Source organism: Balearica regulorum, chromosome 10, assembly GCF_011004875.1.
Source record: "Balearica regulorum gibbericeps isolate bBalReg1 chromosome 10, bBalReg1.pri, whole genome shotgun sequence".
NCBI classification, from domain to species: Eukaryota; Metazoa; Chordata; class Aves; order Gruiformes; family Gruidae; genus Balearica; species Balearica regulorum.
In genome coordinates this window covers 6,797,686-6,819,382 of record NC_046193.1, presented here as the reverse complement: position 1 = coordinate 6,819,382, position 21,697 = coordinate 6,797,686, and the positions used below count along the sequence as shown (strand labels likewise).

At 41.6% G+C, this 21,697-nt stretch overlaps 1 protein-coding gene and 1 long non-coding RNA gene across 2 annotated transcripts; one reads left to right on the top strand and one right to left on the bottom strand.

The window, feature by feature from the left end:
- Positions 1-18: 18 nt before the first annotated feature.
- On the top strand, positions 19-3,356 carry LOC142603122 (uncharacterized). The gene is made up of 2 exons (XR_012836996.1): positions 19-159; positions 3,160-3,356. It is a non-coding gene; the product is annotated as an uncharacterized LOC142603122 (long non-coding RNA).
- A 289-nt stretch (positions 3,357-3,645) lies between these two features.
- Positions 3,646-21,367, bottom strand: LOC104636241 (inter-alpha-trypsin inhibitor heavy chain 4). The gene is made up of 22 exons (XM_075761879.1): positions 21,253-21,367; positions 18,991-19,151; positions 18,430-18,534; positions 17,613-17,775; positions 17,399-17,509; positions 17,186-17,314; positions 16,187-16,303; positions 15,451-15,619; positions 14,343-14,459; positions 12,646-12,827; positions 11,581-11,763; positions 10,888-11,027; positions 10,103-10,257; positions 9,559-9,591; positions 8,997-9,029; positions 8,319-8,372; positions 7,954-7,992; positions 7,356-7,469; positions 7,032-7,206; positions 5,432-5,586; positions 4,454-4,556; positions 3,646-3,882 (listed from the first exon to the last, which is right to left on the bottom strand). Exons 1-22 carry the CDS (start codon positions 21,325-21,327, stop codon positions 3,807-3,809), a joined length of 2,589 nt encoding a protein of 862 aa, XP_075617994.1. The 5' UTR covers positions 21,328-21,367; the 3' UTR covers positions 3,646-3,806.
- Between the last annotated feature and the right edge of the window lie 330 nt (positions 21,368-21,697).

Below are 21,697 nucleotides of genomic sequence, written 5' to 3'. Positions count from 1 at the left end.
CCGGTTTCCCAAACCCAGGATGCCAGATGCATTTTGAAGTTCAGCGTGAGAGGCCAGCTGATGGAGCAGCACGTAGTTCAGGATAATTCAGTAGCACTTCTAACCATCCGACACCTTGTCTGTAGAGTGCCGAGGGCTGGTGCAGTGCTATCGCTCGAGGTGACTGTTAACATCCAGGACTTCTTCATTTTCATATTCTAATTTGAACTTAACTTTTGCATCTCCATATCTTTATAAATTAATGAAATACCACAGTTCCAAACAGCACTCAGATTTAAGTAACAGTAGCAATCTTTTGGACAGTATCTTTTTTGTGTAAGAGCCTTACCATCTTCCAGTAAAATTCCTTCCTCTGTTCCCATAACAGAATTTATGTACGTACTTCAGGGAAAGAAGTGTCCCATTTATTTATATATTCATTTTGTACTGGAAGAAATTGTAAGCTATTAGTTCCAAAGCAAAAAATAAGTAGATTTCTTATTTACTTCAAGTTTTCTTTTAATCAGATCAGCCATAGCAAAGCACTTGTGGTCTCACATGGCAAAGTAGAAAATCTCCCTACTGTTACACGACAAGGAGAGAAAGTCAGCATGTGGGGAACTAGAATGCACGCACAGCTGAGGGAAAAGGAGTGTCATGGGAAAAACAGAGATGACTTAAGATGTGATGGATTAAATTGAAAGAACAAAGGTAGAGGTGAACAAAAATACACCAGAAAAAAGATCAAAAGAGGAAAAAAAATAGCGGAAAAATACATTTACTGTTATATTTATGGGAGAGACAGGCCTTCTCCAGGAATGAAATCCTTTACTAAAAGCAGAAGTTCTGTAGAATAAAAAACACCAATTCTTGGTGTGTCACAGTAGCTAGTTATCTCTGCCTGCTTAATTCAGACAAAAACAATGAAATAAAACAGTAGTTTCTACAAAAGGTAATAAGTTAGTGAAAAACAAGGAAGGGAGGGAGGGAAACAGGAGGGAGCGAGAGAAGACCAGAAAATTGAAACTAGTAAGGTTAATTTACATAGTTCTGAATTTTATTGGAAGATAATGAATGAGATGGAATGAAATAAAGGAAAGCAATGATCCATTTTGGATCCTGAAACAGGAGCTGTGGGAGTGCCCGTCAGGGCCAGTCCCATACTCACTTGCTCCATTCAAACGAAAACCCGCAGCAGTGGATGGCAGATCTCGACCTACCTGGCTGGCAAAGTTTAGGCAGCAGGCAATGCTGGGCAGAGCTCAGCCAGAGCGTTCCCATTTGATTTGTGGGATGAGGCAAATCTCCGGAGGTGGCAGGAGTCTCATCAGAAGTTGACCTCAGGGGCTCTAGTCTGCTTTGGTGTGGCTTCTGTGGCAGCCTGAGAAACTCCCTCTTACGCTGGTGGAGACGGAAGAAAAATCCCCTTTTTAATATGCAGTTCTTCCAAGATTCCTGCAGCAGAGGAGAAAACTGCAAACGTAGCTAAAGGTGACAGTAGGGGGAGAGAGAAGTGGCAGACAGATGCTTACCATTAGATAAAAATTTTACTCCTACCACCAACTGGTACAATGCTGGTTAAAAGAGAAGCGCGTGAGATACACAGTGTATTCTGCATTGGAATTAGAAATTACAGAATTCATTGCTGTGTCTGCCTTCACCTTCTTGAGCAATGGAAGGGAGCGCAGGAAATCAGAAGCCCATCAGAACCCACTTAGGGGCTTGGAAAGGCCAGGAAGGAGAAGAGTGGCTCAACAACAAATAAAGACACAATTCAAGTGAGAAAGAGCGAAATGGAACATACTTACGGAGTGGAAAGCACATGTGCAGAGGGGAAGCAGCACCGCGGGAAGGATTTGGGAGTCATCGTAACTGCAGCGACGTAGGGCTGCTGCAGAACAGACAGACGTCCCTGTGGGCACAGCAGTTCTTTGCAGACCTGAGAGGCTGCATCAGCCGGGGGTGGCCGCAGGTGTAGTCGGTCCCCTGGCAGCTCTGGGCACAGCATCTCAACGCAGCATAAGCAAATTGGATGCAGTCCAGAGGATAGGAACAGCTTTGCAGAGAAGTGGTAGGAAGCGGGGAGGGAATGACACCCAACTGTATAAAAAGTTACTGTGAGGAAGGCCAACATCTGGGGGTTTTTTTTCCCATCTATCGAGGTTTGCAGGATCTGCTCCTTTGCAGCAAGGAAGAATTGCATTAAAAGGGCATCAGGCTGCCTTGGGGCGTTTGGGGAACCACCAGCACTGCAGGTTTCAGCAGATGGGTTAGAAGAGTGGCTCTCAATGGTCTGCACACGCTTGAGCCTCACTTAGAGCAGAGGGCATGGGGTGAGAGCTACTCACCAGCCGTGCCTGGCTGCTCCCCCTTTTGGAGCTATTTGCTGTTCCCGCAGGTAGCAGGCAGGTGCAAGAGGCCACGCGTAGACACTCCATAACTCAAAGCAGGGAATTTTTAACTTGCATAAGTCTGCTGATAAAACCTGGCGTCACCAGCATGTAAGTCAAACACCAAGTTCATTTATAATGGAAATAATCTCCTGCTTTTCAAGTGGGTAAGCCTGTTTATGATGTGGTGAAGCAAGCAAGATGGTGTGTCCAGTTTCCAAATTACACATTGTCTGTCATGTAATTTGTCCAGCCAAATCCGCATCTTAGAAGTACAAGCAATTCACACAAACGTGTCTTGGTATCGTGTCTACACAGTTCTTTTAAAAAACAGGCTTCTGATTACATAATTTGCTTTATCTTACTGACTTAGGCAAGAAATTGCTTCTCTTTCAGTACATTGTTTTAAAATAATAAGATTTTCCCAGTTATATATTACTAGCAGGATAGAAAGCAACTTTTGTTAAATCTTCTACAATGCTGGCATATTTTTAGCTTCAAAGATACACAGGAACTGAAATTCTAAAAGACAAAATAACTTTGGAATTAAAATTTGTGAAAAAAACCTGAAGACCAAAACTATGACTTCCATTCCAGGGGCAGAGGCTTCTGTGCATACGATTCCTCTGAAGTGTCACCTCCATGCACCACATGTTGTTTTGAGTTCTTCCTTATTTGTAAAACATCTGCCAATGTTTACAAAATGTTGTATGAAATGGTGCCAAAAAAACCTGCTAAATTTCAGGGTTGCAGTGCTGTCTTTTGCAGGAAGTCAATGCCTGTTTTGCAGATGTTTTAAGAGCAGAGCCTCGGAAACTTTGCAACAAGGAACAGGACTGCAGCCAGCGGGGGCTGCCACTTCCACTCATGGTCCTACTGCCCATTTCATCAGCTATGGGCGTTGTTACAGAACCATTTCCAAAGAACCCTAATTCAGCAAGGCTGCTTTTTTCCATAAAATAAAAAATGAGAGAAACGGTAAACTAATACTGCTTTCAACTTCATACTCTTTTTACAAAACATACACTTCAAGAACACCATCATTTGTAACTGGGTAGAGAGCGTATATTGTAGAAATCTATTACTGTGCGCACAAGATGTTTGTTGGACTGGGTGATGCCAATATTTATTTTTATTCGGAGACCAAAGCTTGTGTGTCCATATCAAACTGTGAGCTGTTAAGGCCAATTTTATTTAGTTCATTCACATAAATCTTCAACAACATAACCACACTGAGTATTAGCAACCATTTTAAAAAAACAAACAACAAGCAAGCACATTCTCATCTTGAAAGTGTAATTATTTTGAGGTAAAGTATTTGTGACATTTAGATACAGTAGCAGATAAAGCTTTAACTGTCTGGTTTTCTTGATGAAAGTATCAAAACTATTTGGAAGAGCATCGTTTGCATAGTTTTCTTTCCCAGAATACTCTTTTCTAGGGAGTTACATCTATTGACCAGCAGGAAACAGGATCACTGGTTGACTCAAGCCTGTAATCTTTCTTGTATTGCCTGAAACAAAACCAAAACAACAAAAATATGCATGATAGAAGAACCAAGGGGCAGGCCCAGGATTGACCTTATATTTGGTACCAGGAGTCAGAGGGACTGCGCGTGGGCAGAGCTGGCACCTCTCTACTCCCAGAGCTGGAGGCAGCGGCCATGGGGACACACCGGGACAGTGAGCAGAAGCCGCACACCCACAGCAGTTCTGCCACATCACAAACACTTACTAAAAGCAACTGAAGTTGAATATTTCTTGTGGTAAATCCAACTGAGGAAACCCCTCCCTTATCCATGCAGAACCTTACTTTATTTGGCATTTTTATGCAAACCGTAGCCCCAGGGTACGAGTTCCCCTCCCAACAAAATAGAAGCCCTGAGCCCTGTAGGATCACTTGACAAGCAACAAATTCAGGCTCTTAGGGAAAAATTCAAGCACAGGTTCCTATTATTTACACCAAAGAGGTGTATTCTTACAGACAAACACTCCCTTAGTTTAATTTCTGTTGATCTCTGATATTAGCTGACAAAATACTTCTCAAAGCTTGTACATCACACCCCCTTATCCCATATCTGTTACCTGGTAACTTTGTGCTCAGATCCTGACACGCTTAGGAGTCTTTCGTCACCTCTCTGATTGATGTTGGAATTATTCTCAAATTGTGCTTGTGAATAAAATTGACCTAAGCAACAGACACACAAATGATTCAAAAATGCAAACCATCGGAGTTTGTTGTTCACTTAACCCAAACAGCAGCTCTAACACCAGGAAAGCAGCCACCTGCCTCAGAAAGCAAGCAAGCAAACAAGCACATTTGGAAGCTCCCTTAGTAAGTGAAGAGAATTCCATGTTTCAGCTGTGATCTCCTGTTATCCCTCGTGCTCCTCCAGTGTGAGTCTTGCTCTGATGGGTTTTCGCTTTTTTGTTTGTTTTTCACGGTTTTAGAATATGCAGCATCTTTCTTTGCAAAGTTTTCGAAACAACTTCAACTTTAGTCCCATCAGGATTTTTGGAGCTGAGATGTTCAGGACCAGCTGGTTTTCATTTTGTAACCCTGATTGTTTACAATTTTATGTCCATTATTTATAGTCCATTATTTGCCATCAAATGAATTTGCTGCATAAATCATGTCATTCCACAGCACTGTTGAGGTTAAGCCCAACTATTATTTTAGTCTCATTTTAACATTTTCTAAACCCATAATAGTCTATTTAGCATTATACCACTGGTGAGTGGAAGAGCATTATGTTCCATTTCCAGGGTAAGACCTCCCCTCTTCATGCAGTAGGGGCTGGATTGCTGTGCAGTAAAAGGTGATGTTAGATGGCTGGAAATAAGAAATTAAGTGTAAAGTTTCTCCAGAACCCTCTGAATTATAGCATTCCTGCTGCCGTGCCTGCCCAGTGACTCTCATGAGAGCTTGTCAGGACCCAAGGAAATAAAATCTGAATTGAGCGTTTATGATGCGGCTGAAAAAACCCTCCACCATATTCTCCCTGCAGGAGCTTAGTTCCAAGATCACCCTTCTTTGCTGCATACATCCGTAATGATACATACCCAGAATTCCACTGACTTTGTCAGAGAAACGGTCGGTGTTCAAGAAATACAGCCCAAGGAAACCATCTGGAAACTTTACAAAGGAAACTTTTACAGTGACTGTATCAGACAACGATGCTGTAACACTCCTTTCCTTTTCAACTGAGACTCTCAGCCTAGGAAGTAAATTATGATGTTATTTCCAAGAAGAATATGAAGACAGAATATTTATTTAACTACCTGACATATTAATTGATGAAAAGAATTTAATTTTTGCCTTTTATCTCTTTGCAATTGCATTTTTCATGATCTGTTGGTGGTTATTTTTAAGGTAGAAAATATCAAGCAGCTTATCTTTTCTCTCTACGCTACACATCAGATATTTCCCTTATCAGATTACATGCAAATACACCAACAGAGAACAACTTTTTTCTGATGAAAACATCTTATTATCCATAATGACAAGAAATGATTGGATGGGTAAAAAAGAATATTTTTTTGCCATTTTAATGACAAAAAAGATAGATGAGATAAAATAATTCAATCTATTTTATGAACAAGTCAAATACTTTTTTTGTGGATATTTCACAAGTTTTTTCAAACCATGCCTTTCTTCTAACCCATTAATTTTATTTCGGGCCCAGGTGTGGGCTTGCAGAACACAAACATCCAGTGTCATTTTTCTCCCTTGCAGATGAGGTTTGACAAACACACACCCACATGCACTGGTGTACAATGTGCCGCGGCTGCAAGGGCTCAGGGGCTAGTTTGAAGCGGGAGGATCATTCCACTTGGCAGATGATGAATTACAGAGGGGCATAAATCCAGCACGTTCTCGGCTCTGTTTGGATTACAAAACTAATTGAAAGCAGTTGGTTTAGAACTTCTGTTATTGTGTAGAGTTGCCTATAAGGGAGGGAGTGCTGTGTGTCCTTTCCGCCCCAGACCAACAGCAGGCCCTCGCGGAGGTTTATTCCAGCTACATTCAGCTCTTTCTTGGGGTAGGGGGGCATCCTGCTCTAATTAGTCCGACAAATGAAGTCTACATTTACGGTACTCTTTCTCCAACAGCAGGCATTTAGTTACAGACAGCTATTCAAACACTTTATGCCTTCCCATAAAAAATGGCAGCTGCCTAGAAGTGAGTTATTGCTAAAACTGAGGAGAAAGAGAACTTCAGCCTGTGTGGAGCCAACGGATGTATAAAAGAGACAGTAAATGTCAAAGCCATCACTTCGCAGTACTCGCTCTGCGGTTAGAGAACACAAAGTGCCTGGTGGCAGCCAGCATGGTGGTGGCACAGGGGCTGCCACGTGCCGCAGCGGGTCCTTTTCTTTGGAAGATAAACGTTCTGCCTCTGATGCCGAAGCAGAAAGGCAGGCTGGTGGTGCAGTTGTTTGATTCTCTTACACAGGCATGGAGAATGAAAATCAAACCGTTTTTCTCTCTGTATTTGAAATGGGGGATTGTGAAGGTACCCTGCTTCTGCTCACATTGTTACTCACCAGATAAGGACACTTGGAAGCATTTACTTGAAGCAAATGTGAAAGTGGAGGCCTGGATGCAAAAAGCTCTGACTCACATTTTCAAGTTTGGGAAAGAACAGGGAGACGTTTCTTACCCCTGGATGGTGGAGGTGGCTGACTTCGTCCACGGCAGCTGAGAGCTCTCGTTATTGTGGCTTAGGACAATCTCACCCGTGGAGACGTGGATTCGTGCAGGGGGATTCACATAGGTAATTTCAAACTGCACAAAGTGATTTATTCTGTCCCCGAGCTTCCCCATCACGGTGAGTCCTTTAATAACATTGACACCAATTTGTAAAGCGACGTGCTTTTAAGGTACAAGTGATCTTAATACAACTGCTTCAGCTTTGGTGCTGAAACAACTTAGACCAAAGTGACTCTCCTTGTGCTTGGTATCAGGGGTAACTGGGCTCACTCACCTTGCTCTGGATCTGACAGCAGGTGGACAGAAGGCTGTGCTTTTCCATCAGTATTTAAACAGATTATTTCATTTTGTTTGGGTAATTGCAAGAGGAGCTGTGGATATTCGTTGGCTGAAAAGCCAAAAGAACAATGTTAGCATGCAAAGAAAAAAACCTAGCCTGTGCTCTGTGGATAGGCACAGCAAAATTACTTAATTTATACCTAAAATATTAGGTTTAGCTTTTATAGATTAGAATGATTAAAATCAACACAGTAATAATTATTGAAAAGTACACCCAGACATAGCATTTTGATACAAATGAAAACAACAGATTTTTAAACTTAGAGTCTATTAAGGACAATGAGTTCTTAAAAAAGCTGAGGCTGAAGATCTGTTATACTACTTTTCTGCTGGTGGTTATATCCTCAAGCCAGAGAGGCTTTCTCATGGGATACAGGGATATTTTTCACTTGTGTGGAAAGAACCTGCTAAGGTTTGCAAGAAGAGGTAAAGGGTTTCCTTAGACCAATTGATACAGTCAGAAAAAATATCGTGTGAAAAACTGTACATTATAGTTACATTAATTATTAAAATGGGACTAGTATATTACTTACCAAGAGGTTGAGCTCTTATTTTGTCTCTTAGCCTGACAACTGAAATACTTCAAATTAGTAAGAAGAGTTTAAAGAAACATTTTCTCTAAGTCAGCTAATTAACCAGGAAGAATACTGTGACAAAAGCCTTTTTAGCAGAGTTCTTCACTGGCTTCTATGGAGAGCTTTGCTTAAAACAAGATGTCCCAATGGGGAAGCAAAGCACAATGCCCAGTGCCTATTTCTCTTAGGACTGACCGTGCCACCACGGCATGCTCAACCTGTGCTGCGGGAGGGCTTAGAGCTGCATTTTCAACAGCAACTATGCAGCACCAAACCCCGCATGCCCACCCCAGCTCCTCTCGCACGCGACCGTGAATAACTACCTACTGACGACAGCTTCTTGTTGCTGCCAGACTGGGGCTCAGAGCGCCATCGACCTGAAAGAAAAGGTTTTTCCAATGTTTTGTTGGTTTGAGGTCATGCCTTGCATCTCCCTCCCCAGCATTTAAAACAGGGAATCCCTCTCGCTTATGGCCCACTGACTTTTTTGGATACATCCACGAGCGCACATGTGCGGATCCTGTGCAGGCAGCAGCCAGTGCCTCCTCTGCTCTGCTCTAGGGGAGCTGGTGGTGATGCTGAGCTCTGCTGCTGCAGCGCCCTGGGATGTCCTCCATGCAGGACAGGTGTTGTCATCGTGCAGATAGCTGTGCCCCACATAGGCTTCACACAGCAAACCCCAGGACTGGTAAATTTTTTTAATTTGTTTTTACATCCATTTCCTTCAGCTTACTAATATATGCTTTTCCAGATCTTTCATGTTTATTTTCAGGAGGTATAATACTTTTTTTATTTCTGAAAAGGGACCAAGATTGTTTTCAAAAGTTTATACTTCATTATAAAATATCTGTGGACTGAAATACATATAATAAGAACTAAATTGTTTATCAAGTGAGCATCCACAATCAAAATGTATTTATTAAAGTAATGTTGCTACGAACCTACTTATGAAGTGAACTTTATAAAATTATTCTGAATAAAAACAAAGGAGGAGCACTTACCAGGAGGTGATCCACTCCTCAGTCTGTAAGCATCTGGAGAAAGAAAAGAGAGTATCTATTTTAGTCATGATTGTATCGTGGCTCTTCACCTATAAAAGCATTGCTATCATAGCTGAGATTATCAGATTAATAATGCTGGAAGTTTAAAATTAATATTCAAACAGATCTATTATTTTCAGAAAGAGAGAAAAAAATACTTAAATCATCCTCAGAAGTCATTCCAAAATATCTTGAGCTTAATTTTTTGGCAGATGCTTCGCACATGGTAGGAAGAAGCAGAAAACATCATTAGCACCATTCACTTGAACAACTGTTCCTCACGAGTAAAGACAACTTTGGCCTTGAAGACTTTCTGAACGGAAGATTTTCTCCCTTTGACCATGTTATCCACCCAAACCCTACACAGACCTTGGCAGTCATTGCTTATGTTTTGCTTCACATATTTTTCCAAATCTCAGATACTTCCCTCTCTAGAACAACGATCATGAGGGGGTTTTTTGCCCCCTCCCCCCCTCAGAAATTATTATGGAAATATGCATCTGAAAAAGAAGAAAACATTTACCTCCTGTTGGAAAACTGCTGAGCTTCTCATTATCTAACACAAGAAAGAAGGACAGATTAGTGTCATGCAGTTGACACTAAATGACTTTACCCATGTGCAGACCAGAAAACTGGGACAAGTGAGTGTTGGACATCAGGTGATGAGCTTTTTTGTCTTAAAGGATAGGTAGATAGAGCACATGCAAGACTCCTAGCGATGGCGTGCTTCCCTCCCCTGCATTTATTTTTCCACTTCAGTGCTACAAAGTGCAGAATCCCTTTGCAATGGCAAGAATGCTGAGTAACAATTGTGAACTTACTTTTAGTTAATAATTAAACAAATTATTTTCCATTTCAATAGTAGTGCCCATTTCACCACTTCACCTTTTAAAAAAAATCCTGTATGTTTTATTTGGAAAGGAAGCTAATCCCTGAGCTCCTGCCTCCGATGTGGCTTATTCCCATGTCACATCACTATAAAATCAGCCTATACTGGAGGTCGTCAACAAATTATCAATAACAGCAGCATATTTCGGGGGGGGGGGGTTGTTCAATGCCCCTTTTACCAGCTTCGGTGGGTTTGTTCGCCAGTTCCGTCTGCTGCTGGCCAGCGGGTTTGGTGACCACCATTGAGGTGAGGGGCGTAACGAAGCTGAACCGCAGAGACAGCTCTAAGGCTTGCGCCTCCAGGGTTTTCTGCTCCTCTTCTTGTGCTGAAATACTAAAGTCTGTGTTAATGATGAAGAAATGAAGTGTAGAGACTATGAGCAGGTGGTCTTCAGATTCTTTTTCATATTAGCTGTGTCGTAACAGATATTTTTTATTATTGAAGGGTGAGTAGTCTTATTAGGATAACTCAGCTGTTCACATGCTTGAAATTATGGAGAAGTTTCATTATTTGCAACACTGCAGTTTACGTATGGTTCAAACAGATAAAAATAATAGATATATGAACCATGAAATGTCTTATGGACATATTGTTCTCTTTACTAGCTATTGCCATTCACTTATCTACAGACAATAGTTCTAGATGTGTAACAGCAGCTCAACACAATCCATTGCAACTAAAATCTATTTCATAGTAATGTCATGAAGAATATTTTATATTATGTTTTCATATGTGTGTATACATATATACACACACACTTAATGATACAGTGCTATCATAAACTGAAAGGCACCTCATGTTCCTCATACAGTAATCTAGTATTCTTCCAGTATACTATGTCTTTAATACTATCTGAAGAAATATTTCTGTTTCTTTGTGTTTTCCCATCATATGATTTGTGAATAAGGAATTTGTGTTTGAAGAATTTAGAAATTTGTAATATGAAACATTAAAATAGCTTACGATTTTTCCAGAAGCTGTTGAATGGTTAAGTAAGCCCACAGTCTCTCTATGAAATTTCCAAAGATGTAACTTTGATTTTGAAATACTTGCTCCTTCTCTTTGACATTTGCTTCTTCTTTAAGAGTCAAGTCACTAGCATGCTGAAGTGGGAGAAAACTGACAATCAAAAGAACAATTCCAGATTTCTTTTATAGTCACACTATTATGAACATCTTTCAGTATCAAAGTGCCCTTTTTGTGATTCAATTTTGTCCTTTCCCGTTGGAAAAAACTACCAAAGCAGCATGTATTTTGAATATATATTTCTGGACTTGAAACAATGTTGAAAAAAGGAAGTAATGAAACTGTTCTATTTCAACATTTTTGAGACAACTAATTCAGATTTCCGTCTTCATTCTAAAAATACAAACTAGTTTCCTAAAGATGCTTGAAAGACCAAAATATTATGGTCTTGAAAGGATTAAAATTGCTGTTTGCTTATTTGTGGATATACTTCAAGGTTTTTCTTTTGTGGCAAATTCAGGGGAGGAAAATTATTTGAATTCTCAAATATTTTTCTAAAACGGGAACACAGCTGTATGCCCAAATGTAGAGAACATATATGGCACACAAAAGACTTCCTAAAGTCTCCTATTGCACCATAAAAGACAGAAGGGAGATATGTTTTTCACAGTTAGAAAACTAAACACTTACTGACTGAGCTTTAATTTCTACTGGCAAAAGATCAAGCTCATTGCTAATTTTTCCAGATACTATAATTTCAGATCCTTCAAAAAACAGCCTGAAATTGTTCTTGGTTAATCCCTCAACGGCATTTTCTGGATACTGCATTTCAATTTTCATTAATATTGGGGTAGCCACCTCTTGATAAAAGCCCTAAAGAAAAGAGAGAGAGCGTGCACAAGTGACTGCAAAATAATTCAAAGCAATACATTGAATGTCTAAAAACCCCCTTAAAAAGAAAGAAGCAAAGCTTTTTCTTCAGCAATGTAAGATTGCTGCAAACCTAGGAAAAAAAAATAAAATAAAATGTTTCCTCCCAGGGTTCAGCACATCTTCTCCAGCCAGGCTGGCGATGCCATATAAACTGTATTTCCCAGGGTAATTCAAGTACCCAAGCAGCATCCCCATTATCACCATCCCACCCAGTTAGGTGTTTAGCTTTAGACACTTTTCATATATAATTTTTTTAAACTCGACTAATCCTAAGGATTAATCTTTCTTTTTCTGAACTGAAGCAAATCCAGTCTCTGCACATCGCCAAAACAGGTTGAAGTGGCTTCCCAAAAACCAGAATGTCCCAAAAGTTATAACCCCTCTGCAGACGGACAGGAAAGACCCAGGCTGGTGGTACTGCAGAGCCAGTTTGCCTGTAAGTGCCTCAAACTACCTGCTGATTTTTAGGGAAACCATAACAGACAGCTTCCAATGGTGGTACTGCAAGCCGTTTGAAATCATACCCAAGAACAGAAGTTTTCCCACCATCACCTCCCCTGGACAATTTGTCTTTCTGCAGAGGCACAGAAATATGTGAGTTTCCAGGTTTGTCCAAATGCAGCTGGTTTGAGGACTTCAGCTTTGAGTCATGGTTAGGGTACAACCCCTGAGATACCTCAAAATTGCCTTCCTCCCTCCCCAAAATTAACAGATAAACTCAAACCCAACTCTTCATCTCAGAAAATCTGTGGGTTTGCTGCTAAGACTAGACATAAACTGTAGCTGAGAGATGGCTTCTCTGGCACATTCTTTAGTCCTGACCTGGAGCTGCAAGGCTGCATCCGCATTTTCATATATACGACGTGCTATTCCCCCATTGCTTAGGGCCATTTTCTCCAGGAACTTATAACTGACATCAAACCCGAAGCCAAGGCAGAAAAGAGCATATTTGCCATTGACTGCTTTCTGAATGTTTTCTTGAATTACTTCCACGTTACTCTCACCTGTAATTGAAACAAAAACACTCTTGTTTGTTTTTTTTAAGGTACAAAAAGACAGCAGCAGGTATAATGGAAAATTCTGCCTAAAGTATTTTAAAAATAAGCCAGAATAAAATATTAAAAATATATGGGACAGAATTCTGTTAATTGAGTTGCAGATGAAAGCACCACTCTGCTTATGGAGTACCAGAACCTCCGCCTTAATGACCTTTATTAACATCTACTCATGTCCTCATGGCTGCAAAATATTTTACAAGGTGACGGGGGGCCAGAGGAGGTTTTTAGGACAAAGGGGACACACACTGCAAGTTAACAGCGCAAGGGATTGAAACACTAGATCAAGGTTGGGAAGATAAGTACCATCCATAAAAATTATGTGTGTGAATTCAGAGAAGAATAGATTGGTTAATGGTGTAATTCAGACAAGCTGCAAATTAACTCAGCCATGCTCCTCTCTCAGCCCCTGGGGAAAAGATTTTCACACCATCATCTTATCCCATTTGAAGAGCTGCTGATGGCTCTGTATGGAGAGCTTCTCTATCAGCATTTCCAGGCAGGACCTGTCACTGCCTGTAGCAATATCATGGGAGCAGCTCAGATTTTTCCCTTTCAGCCTGCTTTGCCAAGGAAGGCATTGTATGCAATAACACCACGTGTATTTGCCTGGCACTCCACTCTGGCCTGATTTCTAGCCCACTTGTGAATGTACAATGTGCTCGGGGATGCCGGAGACTCACTGTGGCTGTGCTGAGCAGGCAGCACCGTGAGCTGAATTTTATTAAAAAACCCAAACAAATAAACCAACCCCAGAGCAGTATGGCTGACATGATCTGAAAGACATGATCTGAAAGACAGACTGATCTTATTAGAGGGCACACATCTGAATTAATACTGCTGGCCTCAGAGAGATGCTGGTGCCACACAAAACTTAGATGAACTCCTGTTCAGAACAAGTGATGTTTGTGGCATTGCATTGGGAGTTACTGTTTATTTAACACAATATTTCTAGCTCAATCCTCTGGTTTGTGCTATCACCGCTGAGTACTAGTTAAGATCTAGACATGGAAAAGAACACAAAACAGGAGGCACCTTGAAAATATCTCAAGTTTGGGGCAAGGAGGGTGAAGAAATGTAAACAATACCTCTCAAATGGGACTGTACAGAATATATGCAAAATGTCTGTATTTTGGCTCTAAGTATTTTATTTTCACGTTTCAGCTGTGCCTGGAGTATCCCCAACAATAAACTGGGAAGCCAATGGTATTTAGCAAAACAGTTCCCAGCTAAAGGATGCGTAGCTATGGGCAGGCAGGCTCTGCCATCACTTCTTACAGCCCTTGCCAGAGCACTCTCATAATCGTCCTCTCTCTGAGGCAGACCTGAATCCAGCAATACCCCAGTCTGCTTACACCAAAGCTCTCCTGAAACACAGACTATGTCTATCAACATCTGGGGTGCAAGTGTAAAATATTAAAAAAAAAAATAAAAATCAAGGAAATAGAGGACCTATTTACTCACCAGAAGTGGGCTGGCCATCTGTCAGCAAAATAATCATGGAGACGCTCCGTTCTGGCAGCCTCTCGGATTTATCCAGTACGCTTACGGCAGTCAGCAGGGCACGATTGATGTCTGTGCCTATAATGAGAAAGCAGGGATCGCTCACCTAAACAGAGTAATCATCTGAAGAAATCGGTGCACTTCATCTGCAGAGGCCCTGCAGAGTTGTTTAAAGTTTTCTACAGGAGGTAATCCTTCAGAGAGATGAGGATTTAGGGGTTTAGCCTACCGGGCTTAATTATTGTGTATTATATTGTAATGGCAATGCTGGAATATTCTTTTGGGAGCATTTTCCACACACGTCATGGGAAATACAAACATGTCTAAAGCCATTAAAAAGGGCTTAAATAAACACACTGTCATCTGTTAGCCTATGTTTAAGAAATAGCTCCTTATTTGAAATAGCCTTATTTGAGAAGTCAAAGAGAAGAGCTGGGCACTGGTGGGCTTTATTGGTGTTAGCGCCTGGGATAAGAAAACCTACGTTAACACTAACAGCATAACATTAGGAGGAGATGTAGCCTTTTAGACATGCTTATAACTAAATAATAAAGCACACTGAACGATGTAACAATTGAAATGCTTCATGCTTATTTTGACTATTTTATTTCTGCAGCGTGGCTTACACAGGAGTATAACTTTGGATGCATTTTATTTTACAAGGGGACCCTTGATATTAAAAAACAAACAAACAAAAAACCAACTGGCAAATTGCAGTCAAATGTTGAGTGAATTGCCTTTTTTCTTTAGAAAAAAATGTACTATTGTGAAATCTTCCAGCCATCTCCATTATAAAAATCTGAAACAAAACTTTGTGACTTGTATGGTTCATAGGTGTGACGTAACCATCTCTCTATATCCATATCATAATATAGTCACCAATCTGTCCACTCCCAGAACCAGCCTTTCTATCCCACCCATCACTCTTAAGTATTAAAAACTTACTTGCTTTGTGAGCGCTGATTTCTGTGGCAATATATGACTAATAAAAATAATGATTTTTTTTCTAAGCAATATAATATATTTGGTGCATGTTTGTGCTTAAAAACATCCAGGTGGTGCCTTTTACCTCCACTAGCAGAAAGAGTTTGCACGAATCCTGCAGCACTCGCTACGTTCTCTGCAGTGGCTTGCAGCAAAGAGCTCTTCCACTCTGCCACTTTGTTGTTAAAGGTGATAAAGCTGAAATGATCTTCTGGCCGGAGGTCTTGCAAAACCTTCAACAGGGCATCCCTCGTCTATTCCAAGGAGAAAACAATCACTTTGAGTATTTCTGCTTCTCTGCCAGAAATGGGATTGGAATTGCAGTGTTGTAACTGGGTTTCTCTACAGCACTATTCAAGATGTAGCCAGATGCCCTTAGTTAGTCCTAATGACATTTTTCAGGTTGAGAATGTCAGAAATGTCCGATTCACTTACAGGGACAAAAAAACCACCTATGAAGGCTGTAGCGGACTTGTCTGCTCTCTAGCAAAGCTACACACGCAGTCATCAATAAAGGTAAAACAGACAAATTACTTCATTAAAGAAAAAAATTAGAAGCAAAATATTATGCAAAGAAAGAGACAGAAAAAGTGCTCTTTGCCTTAATGTTCGATACCTGCGAGAATAGCCATATCAGAAAAATGTTGCTTTTTAATAGTTTAAATCTGTGCATATGTATTTTCAAGCATTTCTATATGTCTGAAAAATTTGCTGCATACAAAACCAGCATGTGTTTCGAAAGTGAAATTCAGAGTGACTTCCTTGAAAGGCTGGTGTGCGTGACTGATGCAAGCAGCAGCCAGTACTTTGAGGTAAGTTACCTGTTCAATTTTTCTGCCTGCCATGGAGCCACTTCGATCTATAACAAAGATGACATTTTTGGGAAACACTGGCATTTCATGGGGTGCAAAGTAATGCACAAAATATCCATTGACAATCTGAAATACAGAATGTGAAATCATGTATAAAGTTACATCTAAATAAATATTGCATTTTAACATTGTGGCATAGGAAGAAGGAGGGGTGCATACTCAGCATTCTGTTCTTCTAGATAAACCCAAATCAAAGAACTATTAACATGTATTTCCTAGCTGGAAGCGAGACTATCTATAGAAAGCAAATTACATAAGAACAGCATATATGTATTTCCTATATGTTTTTAAATAAATAAATATATTACATGCCTCAGTGCCACATGCATAATATATCTGTATTATCACTGTATATTATATTACCTCTTTATTATTGCCTACAAGCACATCTTTGCTCATTGACTGTGACTGCCATCTTTTAGCACATCCATGTATACTTCATTGGTGAAATGGTATGGAAAACAATGTACTTTATTCCCTAGGATATGCATTATTCCATCAATATTTTTAAGTTCCTGCTCTCTTTAGTTATGCCTCAGTTGTCACAAAAAATTAAAAAGAAAACCAAGCAGTAATTTTAATAGTTATATAAATCACATTCCTTTAAGCTTCATTTACAAGAAGCTGCAAACACATCTAAGATCAGCCAAAATAATAATAAAAACAGATTATAAAAAGATGTCTACAAAGTGGCAATAGAGATTTGGTATTGAAACAAAATTTGAAAGACTGATTGTTTTTCATGCATGATCCATTCTTGCAATGTGTCTGGTGTCTCTGGGGATTTACTGAACATCGCCGTAAGTTCCTGCTGACCTTGGATTAATGGAAATAGCTTTTCCTGTCACTCTTGGTCTTTCAAAGTAAATGTTGCTGTTTTGCTGATTGCATTTCATATTCAGATGTATCTATGATCTGAAAGTATTTTTATTTCTATTTCTTTTTTACCTGTATATCACCTGCAGTGACATCTCTCTTAACATCATAACGCACAACAAAATCGCCGTTGAGGAGGGTTTCATCGAGTTCAGGATTTATCTTCTGTTGATCTACAGTTGGCTTAAATAAAATATGAGCCTGCAAAGCAATCAGAAGAAAAGATTTAAAGCAACATAACTTAAAGCTGCCACTGGCAGGAACATCTGGCAGCTGCTGCTTTACCTTGGTCTCATTCTGCACTTTTGTGAGCCCCTCAGTTAACTCGTTTGTCATGAACGTGCTGTCTGTCTCCAAGAAGCGTATGCCTTGAGGCTCAAAGATGTGCACATCAATCTGACAGCAGAGAAGAAGTCGGTGTCAGCATCTTGGAGGAAACACAGCCGTGCCTGAAAGATGCCGCGGTGCTCCCTGCCCAGCCCTCGCCAGGGCAGCTCACCTGGAAGTGCTTAACAAGCTGCTTCGGTCGGACCTTGATCAGCAGCTCGAACTTCCCCAGCTGACGCTTCAGCAGCTCCTCGTACATCAGCTCAAAAGTGACTTTGCTGGCGGCTGCAATGCTGACGGAAACGTGAAACTGCTCCAGTTTTCTGCCTGTGATTCTTGCGGGGGAGAACAGAGATTTACCTCCTGTGGGGAAGGTTTGTGTGTGGTGGCCAAAGTTTATGAATTGTGCTAAACAATGGCCAAGGAGCCACATGGAATAAATAAAAAATAAATAGTAGTAGTAAATCTTATTAAAGAGAAGATTTCTTTTAACATTGTGGGTGACATATTATATGTGTGCCGTGGGTGCTCCACATGCAAGCTGAGAAATGGAGCAGAAACCTCTGCATGCCTCGGACTGGGATCAAGCAGAACTGGGACTGAATACATGGGAAGCCCAGATTAAATATACCCCAAAAGCATGACGTCTGCTCAAGTGCCACAGTCCTGCGTGCTTGCAGGGAAGCAGACTCAACAACTAAGCATCATCCCAGCCCAGCAATGTGCTCCCATGTGACAGCAAGTCCCAGGCAACACTGAACAGTGACACCTCCCACTGAAGCCCATTGCAGGACCAGATATGAATCATATATGTATGTGAATATATATATATACACACACCTCCCCCATACCTCCCATCAGGAGCTCAAGGCTGCTTTTCACATTTATCCCCACTGAGAGGTGGCTGGCTCCAGGGTTTAACCCACCCCCAGCCAAAGAAGCAGCTGAGGAAGAGACTTGGAGCAGCCTTACTCAGAATGGCAACGTACTTGACGAGGCCGGCGCTCTGCCCATGTGAGACGGCAGTGTCATATTCCTTTTGAGCAGAAGCTTTCTCCTTTATTATTCCTGGGTATACTTTACCATCGATGGACCTGTTTGATTTCCATAAAAATTAATTAATATTAGAAGGAAAGCACTAGGGAAAGAAACAAAAGAAATGCTGTACTTTGTGGCCTCGAGGCATGAGCAGGGGATGCTGTTTGCCTCCCACATCCCTCCCTGTCCAGGAGGGTGCCAGGACCCACCACAACACAGCCCTCTCTCCTTGCAGGGTCCCAGGGAGGCTGGGGCAGGAGAAACACCACCACCAAGTATGTTTGCCACCCACCCTATACAGCAGGCAGCTTCGCACTGGCCACCTTCTTTCTATTTGGCTGCCTACTACTTTGCCCCACAGAGCATTTTGTACAGGACCCTCCAGAGCTCGGCTCTTTGTGCTTTTTGCTTAGCACCCTCTGAGAAGAAAGATAAATACACACACACACACACACACACACCCCCCCCCGCAGAGCTGCCTCCTTCACACCACAGGTAAGGACTGGTCCTACATGGAGAAGTTGGTGATGAAGGCCGTCTTGGGTAACTCCACTTCAAAGGTGGCCTCTCTGGACTCATTAGCTCGGTTGACAATTTTGCTGGTGATAACAGTGTGAGCAAATCGTGATGTGACCTTGCAGTCCACGTGGAGACTGTAGATTTCAATAGCATGCTGGAAAAAACAAACAAACAGGCTGAAACAGAAACACTCCGTTGTTGCTCCTGAGCAGTCCTTACCTGGGTGATGTTATTGGAAAAGTTTGGTGAAGGAATGAACTGTTAGAAGGTCTGGCCGGAACTGGGGAGGGAGAATTGTTCATGACCAGACTGGCTGGCTGCTTATTCACATCTCTGCAGCTGCTATTACAGCCTCACGCAAAATCTGCAGCTACATGCATGTTGTCGTTCCACAGAAGGCTTCTGCTGAGCTTTTTTCTGTGGTCTTCTCTCACCATGGTACTCTGAAGCAGCTGCTGTGTCACCCCAATACATCGCCCAAGATTAACCTCAGAAAAATCAGATGCCTCTCTAAGCGCTCGATTCATGGAAAGAGACCTGCTAGCTTTTTGCATGACTTTTTATTTGCTCTCCCAGCTGTTGACTTTTCTGCATGTTTTTCAGCTTGGTGTCTTGTGCCACATACGATGTTTAGCAAGTTTGAAACCCCGCATGGGCCTCCAACCCCTCTCTGGTTGCACAAGCAGGGATGCCCTTTGAGCACTTGTGTTTCTCCTGGTCTGGTGCTTCCAGGGCCCCCAATGCTCGAGGGAGGAGAGCACCCACCCGGGAACACCCCACAGGGTGACTGGACTAGGAATTGCCTGGAGAACCTGCCTCTGTAAACACCCTCCTTTTGCATTTGGGATGTCTGTTTTAAAGGCCCTACCATTTCATCAGTGACACTAAGAAGGGTTGATCTGGACATGAGCAGCCTCGCAATAGTTTATTAAAATAAAAAAGCTCAGTATCAAAGTAGATCACTTTTCCAGCCTCACATATCTTTTGAATGGTTAATTGATCTTCAGTTACTTTGATAATTCATCTCTTGTACTTTGCTCACTAATTAATAACATCCACTGGCCTCTTCTCAGTTAGGTTCACTGGCTGAAATTCATCATGTTAAATGTGGCCATTCAATACAAAGCTATGCCCACAGCTTTGTGCTCCGGCATCAGTGCAAGAGGTGCCACAGCCATGTGAGTAACGGGTCACTGTTTCTTTTTTTCATTGTACATTGCCAGAGCCGGCTCCATCTCCTGATGCCTACTGACGATCCAGGACAACAGGATAAAACCCAAAAACATTCATTGAGAGAACAGTTTCCTGATCCTGGCAGTTCGGGTGCCTCTCCCTGCCCATGCCTCCCTGCAGCCCTCGCTGCCCAGGCTGGGACTGTCCCTCCTGGGGGCACCTCTTCGCAAAGGCTTTCCAAGTATCCCCGAGCACCTCCGCTCACATTCACTGTTCTGCCATGCTCAAACCTGCTCGTGGCATGTTCAGAGGGGAGGTTTTGCCACGACTGAGGAGCCCCAAGCCGTGGCTCACTGGGGCAGTGCAGACACATGATGGCCATCACTGCCCATGGAGCATCCTTCTGGCACAGGAGGAGCTTGCCCCATGCAAAACTTACCCCTGTGCAGAGCCCTCAGCCGCCCCTGCAGTGGCCACAAGTCCCATCCCTGCTTCCCAGGAACCCACCTGCATTTCGGTCACATTTCACATTTTTCTGAGTAGGCATGATAAAAATAAACACCTTCAAACATAAAGCTTTCTCCATTCCTCTAATATTGATATTTTTAAAATAAGACATGCACCCTGATGATACAAACCACAGTTTGCTCCTCCAGATGGTACAAATAACTCCCTAGTCCCTTCTTTTCTGTTCCATATATATTATTAAACGCCTGTCAGAAACCTCCTGGCACTGCAATGGTCCTAGTTTGATCCTGCTGTAACGGCACAGCATCAAGATCCAAACCTCATGTGGTGGCTGAAGGAGACCCATCGATCCCTCAAATTTGATATTTTACATCTCTGGGGAAGAGCACAATCACACATCTGCAAATGTTCTCCTGCCACGTTTATGCTATAACAGCCCACACAAACAAACAAGGAGGCCTTAAAATGACCCAAAGCTGGGAAATCACAGCATAATACACCTGAGGCTCCACAGGTGGTGGTTACCAGAGGAGTTACCTGGCCAGCTACCGCAATACCACCAGCTCACCAAATGAGAAAACAAGATATTGTTAGAAAAAAAATAGACCAAATACCTTTTGAGCAATAGTTTCTGCTAATATTACAAGTGAGGAAAAGACCATCAAAGCGAGAAACGTTCTCTCCTCCATTTTGGAAAGACCAGATTTGCAAATGAAAACTCAGTTTATCTTAATCAGTTAATGAGTAACTTGTACTTGGGGATAGTATGTAGACTTTGAAGAGACCCAGAAACTTAATATTTACATGTTAAACATAGGTAAAACTTGTACTTGGTTAAAGTTTATTTTTCCAGCAGATCTTTGCTGTTAAACATTAGAATTGTAATGTTTCATAAAGCATAAAGTTAAGAAATCTTTAGGTTTTCTTTTTAAACACTGATCTCGCTGCATTTTCGGATGCCTGAATGTCTACCATATCCAACAGTAATAATTTGAAAGGGCACATCCTTAATGTTATCTCGAGCACGTCAAAGATTTGGAGATTGCCAAGACATGCAAC